Raw genomic sequence first — 21,801 nt, forward strand, 5'->3', positions numbered from 1 at the left:
AGTCATGCAAAGGTATTTCATTACGAGCTCCTAAATTGATTTATAACATGCATGGGCAAACCTTGCCCTCCAGGTGTTTTGGACTTAAACTCCCACAATTCCTAACAACTGGTAAGATGACTGGCTTCTGTGAGTTGAAGTCCAAAACATCCAGAGGGTCAGAGTTTGCCCAGGCCTGATTTATAGTAGCACCTCAGCATTGATGAAATAATTTCTACATATTTGCCACTGAATTCAGTAGGTCTTACATCTTAGTAAATATTAGGCTTATGCATTTTGGCTGAACCTCGTTCCATTTCCGCTGGTTGGATTGCAATAGATCCACATATTTGTATTTGTGTGCCTCCCAAAAACGGGCGGGTAGCTAACTGCCACTTTCAGTCTGCAGCCGAAAAATACATCTAGATCCGGCCCATTGGCGGCAATGGGGAACATATGAGGTTCCCCTTTCCGATCCTGGGACTTTCAGGGGAGCCTGGGTTTCAGCAATGGGGTTAAGGAAGCATCCTTCCTGGACCCTTCTTTTTTTCCTTTCAAGGCAGCCTGGGTTTCAGCAACGGGGTTAAGGAAGCAGGCACAGCTTGCATAAGACACATCATCTTTGCACACCACATGATACCAAATAGGGGAGGAGGAGTGTGATCGGCTGCCAGGTGGTCCTGTAATGGATGAAAAAATGTGAAGGCTGGGGCCCTGCTGTTATGACCATCCAACCAAGCCGAACAAGCTGGATTGGCTGAAGAGAAATGACCACTCCGAATCCATGCACAAGCCTAGTAAATATGTGTAAAACTGTGTTGTAGAACTGTAATTTTATTCACGTTTATTGGGGAGTGAGCCCTGTTGAATTTATCTTAGAGTAAACATACTTAGGAATGCACTGTAATAAACATCTTTACCAATAGTGAATTGGATTCAGATTTTAGTCCCACTGAAATCTATGAGGCTGGTTAATCACAACTAACATTATTCTTATTGATTTCTGTGGGAAATCTTTCTTTGTGCACTATAATTATTGCAGGAATAGTAATGCTGCAGCAATGTTTTCTACAGCAAAGGTAGTAAAATACTGATGTCCTGTGTCAACATGAATGTTTCCATATTTCTTTCCATGTGTCTGAAAGCATGCATGATATGTATGCTTTGGCAACCCATGTACAATGTGTACAAATGATCTTATTTTTTATAGCTGCCTGTAATCCTGTCTTGGATTGTAAACTTTCTCCCCTTCAGAAAGAGCGACGTACAAAAAGCATGATGACTGTTAATTTTATTTTTCGGTTTGCCCTACAACCCTTAAAATAAGCATTGATGAGAGTATTTGTACATATTTGCCACTGGGTGTTTTGCAATATAAAATAGTACACATCATAAAGAAATAGCAAGGCAACAAATAATTCAGCAGCATAGAACAGTGAATTAAGCTTTTCAGTAATAATATCCCAATGGGACTGAGTGGTATAGACCTTTGGCACCGACAGGACATTACTGTACAGTAAATGTCAGAAAAGCTTCCTTGTTGAAAGGGATCTATAGAGAGATGGCCAGCAAGCAGACACAGTTGTGATGTAGAGTTGTGTCCAGGAATGTGTGTCCCTAGTAGAATGGGAATCTCCAGAGTCAGTTTTGGTGGAAAGAAAAATTTCTTTTGTGATCAGAAATCCTCTTATGCAGGATTGTGAATTTCCATCAAACTGTTATGTTAAGTGTGAGATCTGTAGCTTAGTATTGGGAGCAATGTTTTTCCCCAACACTTCTTTACTCTTGTCTTGTTTTGCCCATTGTCTCTGTGGACCATATGCTTCATAGAAATGTCAGTGCCAAGTAGGATGGCACTGCTCACTAACTACAATTCATGTCTGATTTTTTTAAACCATTCAGAGCATATTTGTGTTTGCCCTTGCCTGGTCTGTTGGAGCCAGCTGTGTAGAGGCAGATCGGCTGAAATTTGACAAGATCGTGCGAGAGCTGCTTGAAGGGCCAATGAGTGATGAAACAAGAGAAAAATACAAATTGTTGAGTGGTCATGAACATCTGCGTGCAAAAATCCTGACTGTCCCATATCCAGAAGATGGAACAATTTATGATTACCGGTTTGTCAAAGATGTAAGTGTCTTGATTCTGAAAAGAGATTTTTCAGAAAATTAATTGGTATACTCCTTCCTATTGTAACCTGAATGTGAAATCAATATTCCTCACTAAATTAGAGAACTAACTTCTTATAGAAATGAGTTAATGATAGTTGGAAAGAGGGAAATGTATTTATTAGAAGTGTATTTCTCACTTCACTGCACTATGACAAAGAACAGGAGAAACAATGGATACTACTGAGTGAAATTAGCTCTTTATCACTCTTCAAAAAGAAAAAAAACCCTCACCAAGTGTATAGTTCTGGTTGAATTGAGCACTTAAAATTCACATTGGTTTCAACAAGAGAGTTGATTAAGCATTTGCTTTCCTCTCTTCCGCCAAAATCAGTAGGATTTAAAAATGGTTTCTGCACCGGACTGTGAAAGACATTTAAATTATGGATTTTAGAATTCATTGTTTCAAATCTGGCTAACCTCTCCTGAGGTATCTGCAAATACCTTTATCAACAATTAACATGTTCAAAGTAATCGGAAAGGGTTGAATAAATATAATAATTATCTGCATGCTGTTAGTAATTCTGGTACACTTTCATGCCTATACATACAGTTTCAATAGTAGGGCATAGATTGCTTTACAGCATAGAGCTTGAAAATGTTACTTTTTTGAAACTGCAACTTGCAAAGTCTTTTGGATTCTGGAAAGTGTAATTCCAAAACTAACTTTCCTCAGTATACACATATCCTTGTTCTGATGGCAGTTGTGTATTTGGGAACATTGGAGGCTTAAACCCTCACCACCACCACTCAAGGAAAAGGGTAGGTTTTGCTTCTCTACATCTGAGCAGATTAATCAGCTCCAAAGCCATAATTTGGCCTTTCCAGGACTTGTTCAAGATATTTGAATGCCCGAGGCAAAGATAGTGACATTCTGTTGGAGATCAACCTGAGGCTCTTGAAACGAATGGGTTCACTGATGATTCAGAGAGGATTGTCGGATTACCTGTGAGATCTCCAGGGCTCGAAATGATGAACATTCAAGTCAGGGGAATGATGCTTCTCTCTGTGAGAAATCTGACTTGAAAAATGCAGGAGCCTGAAACTGCAACATTTGATAAGAAGTCAGGCAAAGAAATAAGTGATAAAGAAGCCTCTCATGAGAAAATACCTGGAGTTACTGAGATCAACAAAGGTCTTTGTTTAAAGTTCAGAGCAAAAAATAGACATTGTAGGTCCAAGCAATTATGTGGGATAGTTAGGGAGAGATTTTGTGGGGTAAATTTATTATTTATTTATTTGGTACACTTGTATACCGCTAATATCTCAGCCTATACGGCGACTCATTGCGGTTTACAGCATATTTAAAACTACAATATTCCAATTTAAAATATAAAATTAAAATATAAAATACATACATATACATACATAGTATTGGGCCACCAATACAGACCAGAACATCTCATAATTAAAGTCACAATCCAATTCGTTGTCCGAGATTACTAATCCATGATCAAAACATCATCACGTCGGGTTAGCCGAAAACTTGCTGGAACATCCAAGTTTTCAGTTTTTTCCGAAATGCCATTAGCGAGGTGGCTGATCTTATTTCAGTAGGGAGGGCATTCCAAAGCCGCGGGGCCACCACAGAAAAGGCCCTATCTCTCGTACCCGCGAGCCGCACCTGTGAAGCAGGCGGGATGGAGAGAAGGGCCTCTCCCGAAGATCTTAGGGTCCTGGTGGGCTGATAGGCCGAGATGCGTTCGGATAGGTATGTAGGGCCAGAACCGTTTAGGGCTTTAAAGGTCAAAGCCAGCACTTTGAATTGGGCTCGGTAGCTAATCGGTAGCCAGTGGAGCTGGTACAGCAGGGGAGTTGTATGCTCCCTGCGCCCTGCTCCTGTTAATACCATGGCTGCCGCCCGTTGGACTAGTTGGAGCTTCCGGGCCGTCTTCAAAGGCAACCCCACGTAGAGAGCGTTGCAGTAGTCAAGGCGGGATGTAACCAGAGCGTGGACTACCGTGGCCAAGTAAAACATGGGTGCCTGTTAATTAGCAAGTTGTTTTCCTAAGAGTTAGTTCAGGCAACATAGTGTTCAAGTGTGAAGCTAGACCTGAGTTCTCTGGTGCTTCTTTCGAGTGAAGCCTTGGTTTTAGATTTACGTTTCCTGGAAGTTTTCTATATTATTGTCTTTATATTCCTCTCAAGTTTTACTAAATATACCTTTTGCTTGTGAACTTATGCTGTGCTTGTGACTTTTTTTGCTATTCTTGGACTGTGTTACCTTGGAATCTACATGAGACATTTGGATTACTGTTTGGATGATCACCTATTGCTAAACCTTTCTGGATTATACCTCTACTGATTTGTTGCCTATACTTATAATGTGTTTCTACAATAAACTGTTTGCTTTTATTCTGGACTCTTGTGTGGTGCTGTGGTCATAGGTGTTCTCAGGCCTGGAGTGCAACACATGCCCATTCCACCAACAGAATGGACAGGCAGTTGAATCTTACTTTTGCACTGCAAATGGAGACAACAATCTGGTTTGGAAACGCTGGCAGGATTTGGGTCTTTCACTAGCACCTGCCACTAGCACCTGCCACTCCACCTCACAGTAAACCCAATATTCCACATGTTGTCCCACTTTCCAGGGTTAGCGGTTTAGCATGCAATGCATATTTCACTTTCAGTTCTTGAGGCAATGAAAGAAGCGCCTAATCTTATATTTCTATTTTGAACTTTTTCTCATGATCAGGGTTTCTAATAATTTTAATGTGATCTTTTGAAATAGGGAGCAGGAAGGTGGGAGCCTTGGATAGAGGCACTTCAGACAGCCCCGCCTATTCCGAAAGATATGTTGTTCAATGAGATCATTGTGCCAACTCTGGATACCATTCGATATTTTTCCTTAATGGATTTGCTGACAACACATCAAAAGCCTTCCATATTTGTTGGACCAACCGGAACTGGGAAAAGTGTTTACATTATAGTAAGTATGTTTGAAACTTGTTATATGTAGTTTGTATGTATATCAAATGCCTATTTGTAATTAGCTCTTCTGCTTTATTATGGGGCATTTTATTCCTAAGGTCATACTTTGTTGAAGAATCTACACAACACTAGACTTCTATCACCTGCACAGTTTTGGACAGTGTCCCCAACATTCAGTTGATTTGTCAAATACAGTTGTTGTTATTCTTTTTTGCAAAAATAGCTAAGATAAACATCATTGCAAGATATTCATTGATTTTTGCCAGTGGTGTACTTCACCTCAACCAATCAAAGGGGACAAAAATATATTCTGTCCTGTTTTCTGATGAAACATCATGTTTGAAGCCAAACTGATGTATTTTCGTTACCAGTAGATGGGTTCCATTCTGGATAAATTGACATTTCTCTTACAGTGAATAGGAAGATGGGAGTTTAATGGGGTCAGAATAGAACCCAGAGAAAACTGTATGTTTTGTTTATTTTCTAGCTCTGATTTTTAAATAGAACGCACTAGGGATGCAAATTATATCACTTATTTTCCTCTCATATGCAAGAATGGATAATTTCACAAATTTTCCCCTTGCTGAGTGATAATATGAGAGATTTTATGTACTGAGTGATTCGCTGATGAATTCTAGTAATAGAAAGCATCAAAGAAAAAATAGTATACATTATGAATCGAGCATAATCCTAGGTTATATTGTATATTTAATTAGGAAGTATTGTATGTTCTTGGGGAAAGCATATGAAAAGAAGATGATTATATATAAATGGTACAGCAACTTGGCTGTAATGTGTATTTTTGTGGGAGGGACATATCCGTTGAGCTTCACTTGAATTAGAAAATATCATTCATGGCAAAATTATTGGGCTGGCTCTGGTAGAAAGAAAATGGAAGATGCAGAGAAAGAGATAAGAAGGTGTGCAGAAGTTTTAATACAAATACAGGAAGCATACAATGAAGAGGAAGTTATTAAGAGATGGTAGTAATGAATAAGGACTTGTTCACACAAGTCAGAAACCCAGCTCTCACTGTGAAAGGAAAGCTGGCTGTCTTCATGATGCGCACCTACTTCTGATGAATATCCCAGGTTTTTTAGCTTTGAATCGGTTTTGCTCTGCTCTGGGCAAAGTCAAGGATATTCGGGTGTTTGTGGGAAACTCGACTAGCTTGCTGCTTTAGGGCAGCCTGGGATGCTGGATTCGGTCTAGCTTAGTCCTATCTGATGTCCAAATGAGACATCTGTGCCATAACCCTTTCCCTGTGTAGGAAAAGGGGATGTGACCGTCAGTATTCCCAAGTGACTAGAGCTCCATGAAAGCTCCTGACTCCTCTGCTGATATCAGAACAAGGTGACCAGCATGAAGAATGGGGAGATCCTTTCCTTCTTCCTGATCATACAGGAGCCCCATTCTCATATCAGCAGAGAAACATGCATGATCAACCCATCTCCCCACTCCTTCCTGGTCATGTGGATACCTTCGCTGATGTCAGAATTGAGAGCCTGCACAATTAGGAAGAAGAGATGGAATCTGTCCTTCTCCATACTGTTTGGGTGAACACACTATTCTGATGTCAGCAGAGGCACCTGTGACTCCTTCTACAGTACCAGATACATCTCAGATTATATGCTTTGAACTGTATTATATGGCAGCGTAGACTCATATAATACAGTTCAAATCAGATAGTGTGGATTATTTGCTTTTATAATCTGGATTATATGGCAGTGTAAAAGGGTTTTGTAATGAACAGGACTCCATGGAGTGGCAGCAGCAACCAAGTGTAGTTGAGGTGGTGGAAAAGAAGCTGTGCTTCATGTTTGTGTAATGACAGCCCTAGGCTGGATCTACACTGCCCTATATCCCAGGACCTGATCCCAGATTATCTGCTTTGAATTGGATTATATGAGTGTATACTGCCAGATAATCTATGATCATATCCTGGGATATAGGCCAGTGTAGAGCCAGCCCCAGACATGGCACAAAAGAACTGAATCCAGAGCTACTCTAGGGTACCTTTGCAGTGGGCTAAACTGCCTGGTGTAAGATGATCCTTCAGGTAGCCTTCAATTAACACAATGGTTCTCAAGCTGTGGTTCCCAAGATATTTCAGCCTTCAACTCCCAGAAATCATAACAGTTGGTAAACTGACTGGGATTTCTGGGAGTTGTGGGCCAAAACACCAGGGGACCCACAGGTTGAGAACCACTGAATTAGAATATGATTGGAAGAATCGAGAAAATTAAAAACTATTGAAGGTCTTGGTGGCTTTGAGGACAGCATATCTGAAAATCACCCATAGAAGATTGGCTGAATTTTAGGATAGTTGGATAGTTCTTCAGTGATAGTTTAGCATAGTTCTTCAGTGATAAAGGTTGGTCCTGGAACATATTTATGATACTATAATGATTGTGGCATTCCTTCCTAGTTAGGAGAGGGTGCCCCTTTCTTTGTTCAGTTTTAGACATGCAGTAATGATGTTTTTACTCCAGTTGGTTTTTAATGGTTTGTGCTTCCTGCAGTTTTAATGAAGGCCAGATGCTAATCAGGACTTTTTTACTGAGCCTTTTTTTTTTTGGTAATGTCTTCTGGGTTAAGAGGTGGGGTATTAATGCAAAATATGCAGCAACAGTGTGTTTTGCAGTTTCCTGTGTTTGAAAGTTTCTATTGTAAATTAAAAACAATGATTAGTTCTTGTTTTCTTTGGGATAAATATTATTATTTTTGCATCGTGGTGTTTTGTTTTAGGATTTTTCATCCTTAAGACTTCCAAAGAAATTCAAAAACTATTTCTAACTGATGGCCAGCTTTAAAGAACCAAAACAAAACTATGTGCCATGGTGAAATATAAATTAGTAGATTGTGTGACTTGATTGACCACTGTAGTATGTGCATAGCTTTTGGTGTCGTTCAGTGCCTACCCATCTGTGCTGCTAAATGGACAGTAACATGGAAAGAAACAGAAATATCAGAGTATATGGTTGACTATGGAAGAGGTCACACGTAAGAGTAAATTATTTTGTGATTTGTTGGATTTTGGTTTATTGGGTTGTTGTTTGGTTTATTGGGTTTTTCGGGCTATATGGCCATGGTCTAGAGACATTCTCTCCTGACATTTTGCTTGCATCTATGGCAAGTATCCTCAGAGGTAGTGAGGTCTGTTGGAACTAGGAAAAGGGGTTTATATATCTGTGGAATGTCCAGGGTGGGACAAAGGACTCTTGTTTGCTGGAGCTAGGTGTGAATGTTTCAACTGACCACCTTGATTAGCATATAATGGCCTGACAGTGCCTGGAACAAACTTTTGTTGAGAGGTGATTAGATGTCCTTGTTTGTTTCTTCTCTGTTGTTGTGCTGTTGTAATTTTGGTTTATTGTTTTTGATTCCATTCTCTGTGAATGTGGCTTGTAAATTTATGGCAACTACCATTGTTTACTCTGGAGAGAAATTTTGCTTTCTTTTGAACGGTCAGAATAATGGTATTGTGTTGAATTTTTAATTTAATACTGATTAAATTCTGATAAATCTGTTTAGAACGTTTTACTTCTCTTTAGAAATATAAATATTGCCACATTCAAACTACTGTCTTGACATTTATTGGAATAATGTTATCCTTGGATATTTAGACAAATGCTTGTTATAATCACAATCAGAAGCTTTTAGAAAACATGAAGTAATTATTATATTTGGTACTGTGCATTCTTTTCCTTTGTGACTTTCCTCACTGTAAATGATTTTTAAAAATTAATATAATTAATTTTTGCATCGATGTTATGAACAATTAAATTTGTTCTTCAGTGAAAGAGAGAAAGTGGTCTCCTGCACTCATGTGAAAGATTCTGTTATTTATAAATGTATTCTGGTTGACATAAAGTAAGTAAACTGGAAAATTAGTTTGCAATAAAGGCTATAATTGGATTTTATTTAATTACTCATTAATATGACTTTGATTTATCGCTCTTATAAAATATAAGTAACGTGCAACCCAAGGCTCAGAGAAAGTATGAAGGCAGAGCTTGTGTTTTTAACAGAAAAATTACCTTTTACCAAAAAATTTTAAATTGTGCTAATTAGAGCAAATTTGCAAGAACTGGGCAGTTTTAAGATCATAGTTTGGATTCAGCAGTCTAAGCTATGTAGGGACTCAAATCTATTACCATCGTGCTCTTTCCCTTTTTCTTTGTGGAATAGCTTTGGATCATCAATGTGTTACAGTGTTTTCAGGTTGCAAATTTCATTGAACATCGAGAAAACCAAAGTCCTTTTCCAACAGTCACCAGCCAATCCCTCTCCAATGCCAGAGATACAGCTTAATGGTGTAACATTAAAAAATGTTGACAATTTCCGCTACCTTGGCAGCCACCTCTCCACAAAAGTCAACACTGACACAGAAATACAACACCACCTGAGCTCTGTGAGTGCAGCTTTTTCCGAATGAGGCAGAGAGTGTTTGAGGACCGGGACATCCGTAGGGATACCAAGGTGCTTGTTTATAAAGCCATTGTCCACCCAACCCTGTTATATGCCCGCAAAACGTGGACTGTTTACAGACATCACACTCAACTCCTGGAACAATTCCATCAGCTTTGCCTCTGAAAAATCCTCCAAAATCCAGGCAGACAAATGTCTTCATGCTGGAAGAAGCAATGACCACAGTATTGAAGCAGTGCTCCTCCACCATCAACTCTGCTGGACTGGCAACATTGTCTAAATGCCCAATCACCGTCTCCCAAAGCGGTTACTATACTCCCAACTCAAGAGTGGAAAGTGGAATGTTAATGGACAGGAAAAGAGATTCAAAGATGGGCTTAAAGCTAAACTTAAAAACTGTGGCATAGACACCGAGAACTGAAAAGCCCTGGCTCTTGAGCGCTAGAACTGGAGGTCAGCTGTGACCAGCAGTTCTGCAGAATTCGAAGAGGCACGAATGGAGGGCGAAAAGGAGAAATGTGCCAAGAGGAAGCAGCATCATGCCAACCCTGACTGAGACCGCCTTCCACCTGGAAACTGATGCCCTCATTGTGGAAAAATATGTGGATCAAGAATAGGGCTCCACAGTCACCTACGTATCCACCACTAAGACACTAATCTTGGAAGGCCACCATACTCGGACAACGAGGGAGTGCCTAAGTACAGTGTTTTCAGGTTGCAAATTTCCCCATCTCCCCCAAGTGGGAGCCAAATATGGGATCTGCCAGAGTTTGAATTTTTTTAAAAAGTAATTTATTCATCTTAATCACAGTACTTAAAGAAGTAATTTTTGTTTTTGTACGTATTGTATCATATAAAAAGTAGGATTAATAAGGCAACGTCATAGAACTTGCTAAAGCTCACACAAGTGCCTTAAAAATAACTATAGTTAACTAGAAATTGCTTCTCTTATACATCATCCCTAGTGTTTATAAGTCATTATATTGCTACTAAATGATTATCTATCTATCTTTTAAAAACTCTGCTTATAGTAGTCAGGACGGAGCCTGCTAGAGCCCATCACATGATGCAGGACTACATCCAGCAGGGCTCTGTGCAGGTTCTGTGCATGCTGCATTTCGGTAGCGTGCTAAGTGGCAGTCCTGAGAACATGCGTAACTACCTGTGTTTTTATAGAGAAAGCCAGGGACAGCACGGGATCAAGCTGGGGACAGATGAGTTTCCATGTGGTATGGTAAGGGGTGATGTGGAACACTGCCTGATGATTTGTTTCACTACCCATGGATTTGCTGCTGACCCAGGAATGCCCCTGCTGTCCCTTGCCTTAAGGCAGTGGTTCTCAACCTGTGGGTTCTCAGATGTTTTGGCCTTCAACTCCCAGAAATTCTAATAGCTGGTAAACTGGTTGTGATTTCTGGGAGTTGTAGGCCTAAATGTCTGGGAACCCACAGGTTGAGAACCACTGCCTTAAGGACATCTATGTGATAAAGTTCTAGGTGATATTCAGAAACTTTTTACTGCTGCCAAATTTTTGGGGTCCTAAAATTGAACTAAGGAGACCGCATTTGGAGTTGGGATCCACAGTGCCTTAAACAATGTGCTGGGTTTTTATTTGTTATTTTTGCTATTTTGGATTTTCTTGATATACATGTGAATTGAGAAGAACCATTCATTCTTGTCTCCTTTTGGATAAATATTCTGACTACTTTTTGTATCAGTTATGTTTTTTTTTTCTGGATTTCTCATCCTGAACTTTTGCATTTTGAAAATATTTGCCTATTTTTTTTAATACTGTTTGAAACTGGAAAAAGATGGAATCTTAGTGATGCTAATGATAACAATTTGTTTGGTTCAGCACATTTCCTGCATCGTGTTTTCTTCCTGTTCTCTGGGGACCTCATCACATTGAGGTCCTGAAGCCGGGAACAGCGGGGGCATTCATTGGGCAGTGGGGCAAATCTGGCAGACAGCATGGGAACCCATTGCCCCACATCCCGCCCTTTCCCATCCCATGGAGGGAAGCTTCACCACCTGCTTTTCCCCGCACTTTCCCTGTTTTACCTTATGGGAAAATGGGAAGCCTCCCGTCTTCCCTGGGCCCCATAGTAGGATACTTTCAGGATTGAACCAGGACGAACTCCTACTGGGAGAAGCCCTACATCATGTGATGGGCTCCATCCAGCTCTGTCCTGAATCCATGTTAAAAGCATCCTACAACAGAGCCCAGACCTCATGTGACGAGTTAGAGAATTGATGCAAACAGAATGTTGTTAATGGTGCTACACAAAATAAAGTCACTTTCCAAAAAAAATTCATTTAGGTTTTTTCAGTGTTCACAGGAGAGTTAGGTCTACTAAAATTACCATTCAGAAGTCAATTTACCCCAAACACACTTCCCTTCAATATTTAGTAGCACTAAACCGAACTAAATGGGTCTTCAGCTTGATTGCACAAGTGTCTATATTGCAGTTTAATACTGAGGTAGTTCCTCCCTTGCATGTTATGTATGAAAAATAATAATGAATGTTCCCATTACAGTGTTTGTTAGATCACTGAGTCTTTGGATGGTCATGTTTTGTGTAAAAATCTCTTTATGCGCCTGAGATTTTAGGAAACATAAAATCCCTTTAGTATGGATGCCTCTGCAGAACTCAGGTCAACCAACAAATTCATAGCTGGCTCATACACAAGAGAATTAATTAAGGAGGCAAACATTTTATGCATTAATATGATATACTGTAACTAGTTAAAGCATCTGTAATTATATTGAGAAATGTCCATGATGTATTGCATAATATTCTTTGAAAACACGGGTCCTAAAATTTTTGAATCACTTTGGTTTATTTCTGCAGGAACATCATTAAAAAGAGCTCTGAATGTTAATGACGGTGGTTTTGTTATCGTCTCATCATTTTTAAAAGTGGAATGGCTCACAAACTTGATGTATAAAACCACCCCATTTAGATGACTCGTAATAAAAAGCGGGGCTTCGTGCCTTTTGCTGGAAGGCTATAAGCTGTCAGATTTATACACTCATGTGACCCATTCTTTTTTTTCTTTTTTCTTTTTACCAACTTTACAGGATTTTCTCTTAAACCGCTTAAATAAGGAAGTATACAAACCACTGCTCATTAACTTCTCAGCACAGACCACGGCAGCTCAGACTCAGAACATCATTATGTCAAAGCTTGATAAAAGAAGAAAAGGAGTCTTTGGTCCCCCTCTTGGGAAGAAAATGGTAACTTTTAAAAGTGGAATAAGAACACTGGCTTATCGTGCCACTTGGGGCAGGTTCCAGGGCTTGGAGCAGTAATCCTTTTGGACACAATTTCCCAAATCTTCAGCAAGTGTGGCCACATCACTATGCTAGTAGGGAGAATTGGACTATTAAAAAGTAACTTTTCCAAACTCTACTGGGTTCTCACATTATATCTTGCCCCCAAGGTATAAAGATGTGAATTCAAATTGCACAAGAATTGTGCATTAGCCATGGAATGCACAAGTGTATGTAAACTGCAGCATTTCCTGTGAACACACTATAGGCAGTTCTCGAGTTACAAACATCCGACTTATAAATGACTCCTAGTTAAGAACAGGGTGAGAGAACAGGAAGTGAGGGAAATCTACTCCTTGGAAGGGAAATTCACTCATGAAAGAGTCAGCATGGGGAAAAGGGTCTCCACTGAAGCTTTATCTCCAATTCTTGTTTCCACAACAAGCCATATTTTTCAAAATCCAATTATCACAGGGACAGAAAGTGAAGTGAAATCTTCTAATCAAGGGCACAGACAGTAAAACAAATACCACATGGATGTTCACTCTTACCTATGCTATCCAAAACATATGTATATAATGTACCTGTTCCAACATGCAAACAAATTCAACTTAAGAACAAATCTACAGAACTTATCTTGTTTGTAACTTGGGGACTGCCTGTACTGTACTCATAACTTCACTCGTGGGGCATCTGCATTGAAGATTAATTCAGCTTGACACCACTTTAAGTGCCATAGCGCAAAGCTATGGAATCATAGGAGTTGTTGCTTTTGAAATTAACTAGCTTCTCTGTCAAATAGAGAAGGTGACTCACCAAACTGCAAGTCCCAGGAGTCTATAAGTTGGCAGTTAAACTGCACTAATTCTATAGTGTGGAAGCATCCCTAATGATATGGATGGTGGAGGTGGGTTTCAGTTTGTTTTGCTCAGCTTTGACAGCCAACCCTTCCCTTAGAGGAAGCTCTGACAACAGGATTCCATAGTGATATCAAACTGCATTAATTCTCCAGTGTAGATGCAACCTTATTCATCACTTAAATCTTTGGAGGTTAAAAGAGCATTTCTCATATACATTCTCTCTTGTTAATCAAATGGTCTTCAGACATTTTATATCTAGATTCAGTGGGTACTGTGGTTTTTAACTTTGAATATGCTTTAGTGGATGTTAACTGAATCTTTAAAATACTGTTTATATTTAATTCGGTTTTAATGTTTGCATATTTGTATATTTTAAAAGGTATGCTAAAGCTCTTGTGTCAAGCTGTTGAGTCTCCTTCAGGAGAGATGAAGTGATGTCTAATAATAATAATAATAATAATAATAATAATAATAATAATAATAGATTGAACTGGAAAGACTCTGGCACAAGCCAGTCAAGGTGGTCCCAGTTGTGATCGGCACACTGGGTGCAGTGCCTAAAGACCTTGGCCTGTACTTAAACACAATCGGCACTGACAAAATTACCATCTGTCAGATGTAAAAGGCCACTCTAATGAGATCTGCACGCATTATTCGTCGATACATCACACAGTCCTAGACACGTGGGAAGTGTCCGATGTGTAATCCAATACAACAGCCAACAGTGATCTTGCTTGCTGTGTACTAATCTTGTTGTGTTTCAAATAATAATAATAATAATAATAATAATAATAGGTACTCTGTATCCATGGATTCTGCATTCATGGATGGAAACATCATTGTTTGGCTATATTTTTGAAATGCAAAAGCTTTTTTTGCACCATTTTCCTTCAACGCTATATAGAGTGGGACTTGAGCATCCACAGATTTTGAGAACCATCGAGAAAGCAAACTCTAGTGGATACCAAGGACCCATTGCTCTTGGCCATGTCAACATGTTTAAGACCAGTTGCATTTCCCACTATGATGTCAGATGCAAAATAGGATAGGGATTACCAGCAGTTATAAATTGGTTCTTTTTATTTTTATTTTCTTAAAAAACAAGTTCAGTGATTGCTATATCCTGCTCAGTTTTGTGGGAGGGTACAGATCCCCTCCTCTCCAGCCATTGCTTTGAGGATTCCAGCTGAGCTCAGAGGCAATACTGATCCTTCTGGAGTTTGGCAGATGATGTTGTTGTCCCTACTAGGGCATTTCAGCTGGCAAATCCTGGTTCCATTCATTGGATAAGTAAGGCTGGGGAGTGTATCTGGCAACATGTGTTCGCAGGACCTTGGATCTGACACTTAGCAGCATGAACTCAGCCATTATTTCCATTAAAAGGCAAAGAAACTGCAAGGATGGCATCATGCAGGGAAACTGTACTATTGTTCCTTTTCCAAAATGCGTCTATCTTGCAAGCTCAGATCGGCTCGTAGGCAGCTTACTTGACACTAATGTTGCTTAGCAATAAAAATGAAAATCCCCATAGCCAAGGAAAAGTCTAGCAATTATTTTTCAAGGAGGGAAGTCAAGAGGAAGGAGAGATTAAGCTTGAAAGTCACTGGTTTCCTTGACTAGGTATTGCTGGAAGGTCTGATGCTATTTGTCCTGAATGCTCTTTCTCCTTCTATGGTCACCCTGCCTCTCCCTAGATGATAGATTTCAGCTCCTATCAGTTGCCATCAACAAAGCCAATAGTCAACAGTGATGGAAACGGCTCTTCAGCCATTTCCGATGGCCAAACAATCAGCCTATGTTAAGAATATGGAAGGAAAAAAAGTAGATAATGGAAAGGGGTTATTTTAATTAGAAAAAAGTGCTTTAGATGGGTTCAAAGATATTTTTAAAATATACTTTGCTTTCAGGTTGTCTTTGTGGATGATGTCAATATGCCAGCAAGGGAGGTCTATGGTGCTCAGCCTCCCGTGGAGCTCCTTCGCCAGTGGCTAGACCACTGGAACTGGTATGACCTGAAAGACTGCTCTATGATAAAACTCGTAGATGTTCAAATCATGTGTGCAATGGGACCACCAGGTAGGCATGATTTTACACATCAGTTTCCTTTCTCCAGATCTTTAGTAATGCTGTTTTGAAAGCAGGGCATGTTTGAAGTGCATTTCCAGCATAATCCAGAGCATCCTGGAGCAGCAACAGACCTTTATGTTCACTTTAGTTGTCACACCTAATGCAGAAAACCAGCAGGTCTGAAAACCTTGTCCTCTGTCGCATATGAAAATAGTAGTTTCTTTTACTGATTCTGTTTGTATCATAGCAAAACAGACACTGTAATCATTGTGGTAAAATAAATATTCGCTCAAGTTTTTACAGGTCCCCTGGTAGCACAGTGGGTTAAACCACTGAGCTGCGGAACTTGCTGACCGAAAGGTTGGTGGTTCGAATCCATGGAGTGGGGTGAGCTCCCACTATGAGCCCCAGCTTCTGCCAACCTAGCAGTTCAAAAACATGCAAATGTGAGTAGATCAATAAGTACTGCTATGGCAGGAAGGTAATGGTGCTCCATGCAGTCATGTTGGCCACATGATCTTGGAGGCCTCTATGGACAACGCCGGCTCTTCGCCTTAGAAATGGAGATGAGCACCATACCCTAGAGTCAGAGACAATTAGACTTAATATCAGGGAAAACCTTTACCTTCACTTACAAGTTTTTATATGTGGCGTTTATTTGCTGCTCTTGACCCACAGTATGGTTAGGCAGAATCAATCCAAATTGCTAACTAAAAGCAAACAGTATCCATAGAGTGATCACATTTACATTATTTTGCTGTGATGACTGTGCTGCCTACCTACAGGTGGAGGTCGAAATCCAGTCACTCCCCGCTATCTGCGCCACTTCAATACAGTTACCATTAATGAGTTTGATGATGCCTCAATGTACACAATTTTCTCCAGAATATTGGATTGGCATCTTTCTATATGGTAGGTGACTTTGGCATAGTTTTGTATATTAAAATATCAAAATAATATGAAAACATGACAGTTGTATATCGAAATATCATCCTATGAACTTGTTCCTTAGACATGGTGACACTTAATCCTCTTTATTTTGTGTGTGATCAAAATGCCAAGGTAAAGTTTATAGCATTTATGGCGGCGCTTCTTAGGCCCCTTCTATACTGCCATATAATCCAGTTCAAAGCTGAAAATCTGGGTTTAATATTGCAGCGTAGAAGGGACTTAAACTATCCCTGCTGTCTCCCAGGCCCCATCTATATTGCCATATAAACCAGTACCCCCAGCATACTCCATATTGCAACTCCTGTCAAACTCAGCCACTTTTTAAAATATACACACACCACACAATTTGTTTGCTACTTTTGAGACATTCAAAGGCTTGAGTGTAATGCGTAGTTGTCTGTAACAGTGTATCATATATACTCAAGTATAAGATTAGTTTTTCAGCCCTTTTTTAGGCTAAAAGACCCCCCTTCTGCTTATACTCGAGTCAAAGTTATTTATTATTTTACTGGGTTATTATTATTTTTATTACATGCATTATTTTCCTCCATTTATTATTATTATTATTATTATTATTATTATTACTACATGTATTATTTTTCCTCTATTTATTATTGTTATTATTGCATTTATTATTTTACTCTATTATTTGTACTATTGCATTCATTATTTTACTCTATTTATTATTTTTATTATTACATTTATTATTTTTCCTCTATTATTGTTATTATTACATTTATTATTTTATTCTATTTATTATTATTTTTACATTTATTATTTTACTCTATTATTACCATTATTATTACATTTCCATTCGTTTACTCTATTATTATTATTTTATTATATTATTTTATTCTATTTATTATTGGTATTCTTACATTTATCATTTTACTCTGTTATTACCGTTATTATTACATTTCCATTAGTTTACTCTATTATTATTATTTTTATTACATTTATTATTTTACTCTATTATTATTGGAAGGATACGAAAATACATTTACATTGAAGAAGGTTAGAATAACGGTTTAATCAGAGTTGGACAGTCATATCTTAAGTCGCAGTTTTATGTATATATTCAAAAGCGTTTAACCTACCAATGCCTCAATTGATGTAATTTTATTGGTATTTATTTTGATGTTGATTATATGAGCCTCCACTGCCTGATAGTCTGGGATCAGATCCTGGGATATAGGGGCAGTGTGGAAGGAGTCTTGGTCATTCCCAAGTAATACCAGCTTGAGGAGCTGAACAACTGCAGGGATATATTTTACATTGTACGAATAACTATACGTGTCTTATTATTTACTGTATTTCTTGCATTTTCTTTGAAATTAACAGTTACAGTTTCCCAGAAGAGTGCGTGGAACTGTCACCACACGTTATAAATAGCACCATGTTTGTATATAAAGAAGCCATGGAGAATCTGCTCCCGACTCCCACTAAATCTCATTATTTGTTCAACCTGCGTGATTTCTCCCGTGTCATCCAAGGTGTGTGCCTTTCCAGACCTGAAACAACAGAATCTCCGGGAACGATAAAACGTCTTTGGGTTCATGAGGTAAATTTCCTGATAGGAAACAGAAAACACCCTGAAGGCTTTGCCTTAATTTTATTTTTATTTTTTGGAGAAGCATTTTTGTAAGATGGTTTAATAAGCTGTTGCGAGCTTTAGGGCTACGGTGGCAGAACTTCTAAACAAGAGTTGATTCACTTTTTTTCATTGCTAGGTCAAGTATGCAGCTCAGTACATAATTAGCAATAATAAATCTATAAATTTTGGTTATATAGCTGTTGGAGACTTTTTAAATACTCTGTGCTGTCACACACTGCACCTATAGCAATAGGCTTTTGAACAGGATGTGCTCTTGGTGCTCAGTGGGAAGCCGGGGTGCCTCGAGTGAGAGGCCTTAAGGATTTTCCTATACAGAGTCTTTAAAAGCTTGAAAAGTTTAACAAAGTCCTTTATTATTGCTTAGGTCTTCAACAAAACAATCAAATACTTCTCAGATCTTCAACAGGTCAAACAAATACTTCAAGGCTTTGAATCAACTGGCTGCTTTCTTAATTTTGTCCACAAGGGACAGGCAACTGGCTTCATGAACTGTTTCTTTTCTTTAAGAGGAAAATCCTTTTTAACCCCTCCTTGGGCGATCTACTTTCTAAACTTTGCTGGTGTGGGCTCTACTCCCGGCTCCAAACTGCTTCTTGGGTCTTGAGTAGTCCTACCAGTCAAGGCTTTGTAGATTCTCCAGCTGGAGTCCTTTGGAACTGTTTCCCCTCAGAATTTCGTAAGAAACGAAGCTTCTCTACAGGTGGAGCTGATTCATGTCCTGTAGCTAAACGTTCAACTGTAAGACTGAGCTAAAATGGCTCCCTTTCCTTCCTGAACCTTGGGGAAAGGGGCAGAACTAAAAAACCCAACAATGATAGGCAGGTGGCTGCAAGGGAAGCCACCTTATTGCAAAGTGCATGGAACTTTAGAATACATGCAAATACTCAAAGAACGAAAAGGAAGTTGGAGCTCCTGGTACAGCCGTACCAGCACACACTCCTTGATTTTTTTTAACCCTCTGCGCTTTTTGTTCTTACTTGTCAGCTGTAGATATTATTTCTTTACTTATTTATTTATCTACTGACTTTGTATACCGCCTTTCAGCGACTCAAGGCGGTTTACAACAAATCAATACACATAATATCACAATACAAATTAAAACATTAAAACCACAACAGAAGCAATAAAAACCAACATCAATTAGTGTCTCCTTGTTAAAAAAAACATTGTCCAATTCCATCGTCTAATCCAGGGGTCCTCAAACTAAAGGCTGGGGGCCGGATGTGCCCTCCAAGGTCATTTTCAGGGTCAAGCTAAGTCTGAAATGACTCAAAAGCACACAACAACAACAACAATCCTAACTCATCAGCCAAAAGCAGGCCCACACTTCCCATTGAAATACTAATAAATGTATATTTGTTAAAATTGTTCTTCATTTTAATTTTTAAGTGGGGTTTGGACTACAAATAATATATGTGCAGTGTGCATAGGAATTCATTCATGTTTTTTTTTTCAAATTATAATCCGGCCCTCCAACAGTTTGAAGGACTTGTGACCTGGCCCTCTGTTTAAAAAGTTTGAGGACCCCTGGTCTAGTAATTGGGTTTCCTATGTCAGTTACTCTGCATTTGTAAACGCTTGCTCAAACAACCATATTTTAACTTTTCTCCAAAACATTAAGAGGGAGGGAACCGATCTGATCTCCCTAGGGAGGGCGTTCCATAGCTGAGGGGTCACCACTGAGAAGGCCCTGTCACTCGTTCACACCAACCGTACTTGTGATGAAGGCAGGATCAAGAGCAGGGCCTCCCCGGACGATATTCCAAATGTACAGATCTACTTAATTGAGATCAAAACTATTTAGGAGTTGGTTATAGAATATGACCACTCTTCTAGTTACTTTAGTATTATAAATTTCATGACATTGTCTCATGTCTATTCCTACAAAGATATATAAAATAATTCACAAGGCCCCTTTATTAGGCCTATATTTTTAATTGACATAGGACAAAGGAAACATCCTGATAGGCCAACCAAGGCCCCTTCCACACAGCTGTATCAAATCCACATTGAACTATGTGGACCTGAGGCAACAATAGGGCTCCAAGTGTGCTTTTAAGAATCCTGTTGTTGCCTCAGGTACACATGGTACAGTGGTTTTTAATCTATGGGTCCCCAGATGTTTTGGCCTTCAACTACCATAAATCCTAACAGCCTAAAAGCCAGTAAAGTGTCTGGGATTTCTGGGAGTTGTAGGCCAAAACACAACACATGTTTTTAATTTCCTTCTAAAGGAGAGGAGGGATGAAAATGACCTAAGTTTCCCGGGGAGTGATTTCCACAGGTGGGGGGGGGCACCACCGAGAAGGCCCTGTCCCTCGTCCCACCAACCGCATTTGTGACAGGAGCAGGACCGAGAGCAGATCTACTGAAGGTGAGATGCAAGGAGTTTTCTTATTCAACAATACCCAGATAAAAAGGGACTCCTTTTTAGAAGACATCAACAACTTGTTAAACGCTGGATCTTAAATTCCTAGGTGGGACATAGAAGGAGATATGTTTGGACAGATATGCTGGGCCAGAACCATTTATACTGCCTAGCAAGCTTGATTTCACTTGACATCATTTGCGTTCTGTTTCCATATTTGTGACTATAAGGTTACCAAGAAGCCCAACAATTGCATTGTCTCTTATTTTGCAGGTCCTAAGAGTGTATTATGATCGTTTAGTTGATCAAGCAGATCGAGCCTGGCTTGTTGGATGCATCCGACAAGTAGTGAAAAATGTGTTTGAGGACGATTTTGACGAACTTTTTGACAAATTGGACTTCAATGATGATGGCAAGGTGGAAGAAGATGATTTGCGAAGTCTGATGTTCTGTGACTTTCATGATCCTAAAAGGGAGGACACAAACTACAGAGAAGTATTGGATGTCGATCACTTGAGGGTTGTTGTAGAGGGCCATCTGGAAGAATACAATAATATGAGCAAAAAACCCATGCAGCTGGTGTTATTCCGATTTGCCATAGAGCACGTCTGTAGGATTTCACGCATTCTGAAGCAGCCCCGTAGCCATGCCCTTCTGGTGGGAGTTGGAGGAAGTGGGCGGCAGTCCCTAACACGTTTAGCAGCATATATGGCAGATTACACACCCTTTCAGGTTGAAATTTCAAAGAGCTATGGGACCAATGAATGGCATGAAGATCTAAAAGTTATCCTAAGGAGATCTACCGAAGGTGAGATGCAAGGAGTTTTCTTATTCACCGATACCCAGATAAAAAGGGAGTCCTTTTTAGAAGACATCAACAACTTGTTAAACGCTGGAGAAGTACCCAATCTCTTTGCAGTAGATGAGAAGCAAGAAATTTGTGAAAAGATGCGACAAATAGACCGCCAGAGGGACAGAACCAAGCAGACTGATGGTAGTCCCATTGCCCTTTTCAACATGTTCATTGACCGCTGCCGAGATCAGCTGCACGTTGTGTTGGCCATGAGTCCCATTGGAGATGCTTTCCGTAATCGCCTTCGGAAGTTCCCTGCTCTCGTTAATTGCTGTACTATTGATTGGTTTCAGGTAAGGCTGTC

The 21,801-nt window shown here is 39.5% G+C and overlaps 1 protein-coding gene across 1 annotated transcript in view; it reads left to right on the forward strand.

Annotated features, from left to right (window-relative positions):
- Positions 1–21,801, forward strand: part of DNAH7 (dynein axonemal heavy chain 7) — a 184,480-nt gene that overhangs the window by 83,106 nt on the left and 79,573 nt on the right. Inside the window, exons 34-40 of the mRNA XM_060780806.2 lie at positions 1,882–2,106; positions 4,879–5,076; positions 12,592–12,747; positions 15,551–15,719; positions 16,496–16,622; positions 18,003–18,222; positions 20,918–21,790. Of these exons, the coding sequence (XP_060636789.2) occupies positions 1,882–2,106; positions 4,879–5,076; positions 12,592–12,747; positions 15,551–15,719; positions 16,496–16,622; positions 18,003–18,222; positions 20,918–21,790 (1,968 nt within the window). The remainder of the gene's footprint in view (positions 1–1,881; positions 2,107–4,878; positions 5,077–12,591; positions 12,748–15,550; positions 15,720–16,495; positions 16,623–18,002; positions 18,223–20,917; positions 21,791–21,801) is intronic.

Source organism: Anolis sagrei, chromosome 1, assembly GCF_037176765.1.
Source record: "Anolis sagrei isolate rAnoSag1 chromosome 1, rAnoSag1.mat, whole genome shotgun sequence".
Classification (NCBI taxonomy): Eukaryota; Metazoa; Chordata; class Lepidosauria; order Squamata; family Dactyloidae; genus Anolis; species Anolis sagrei.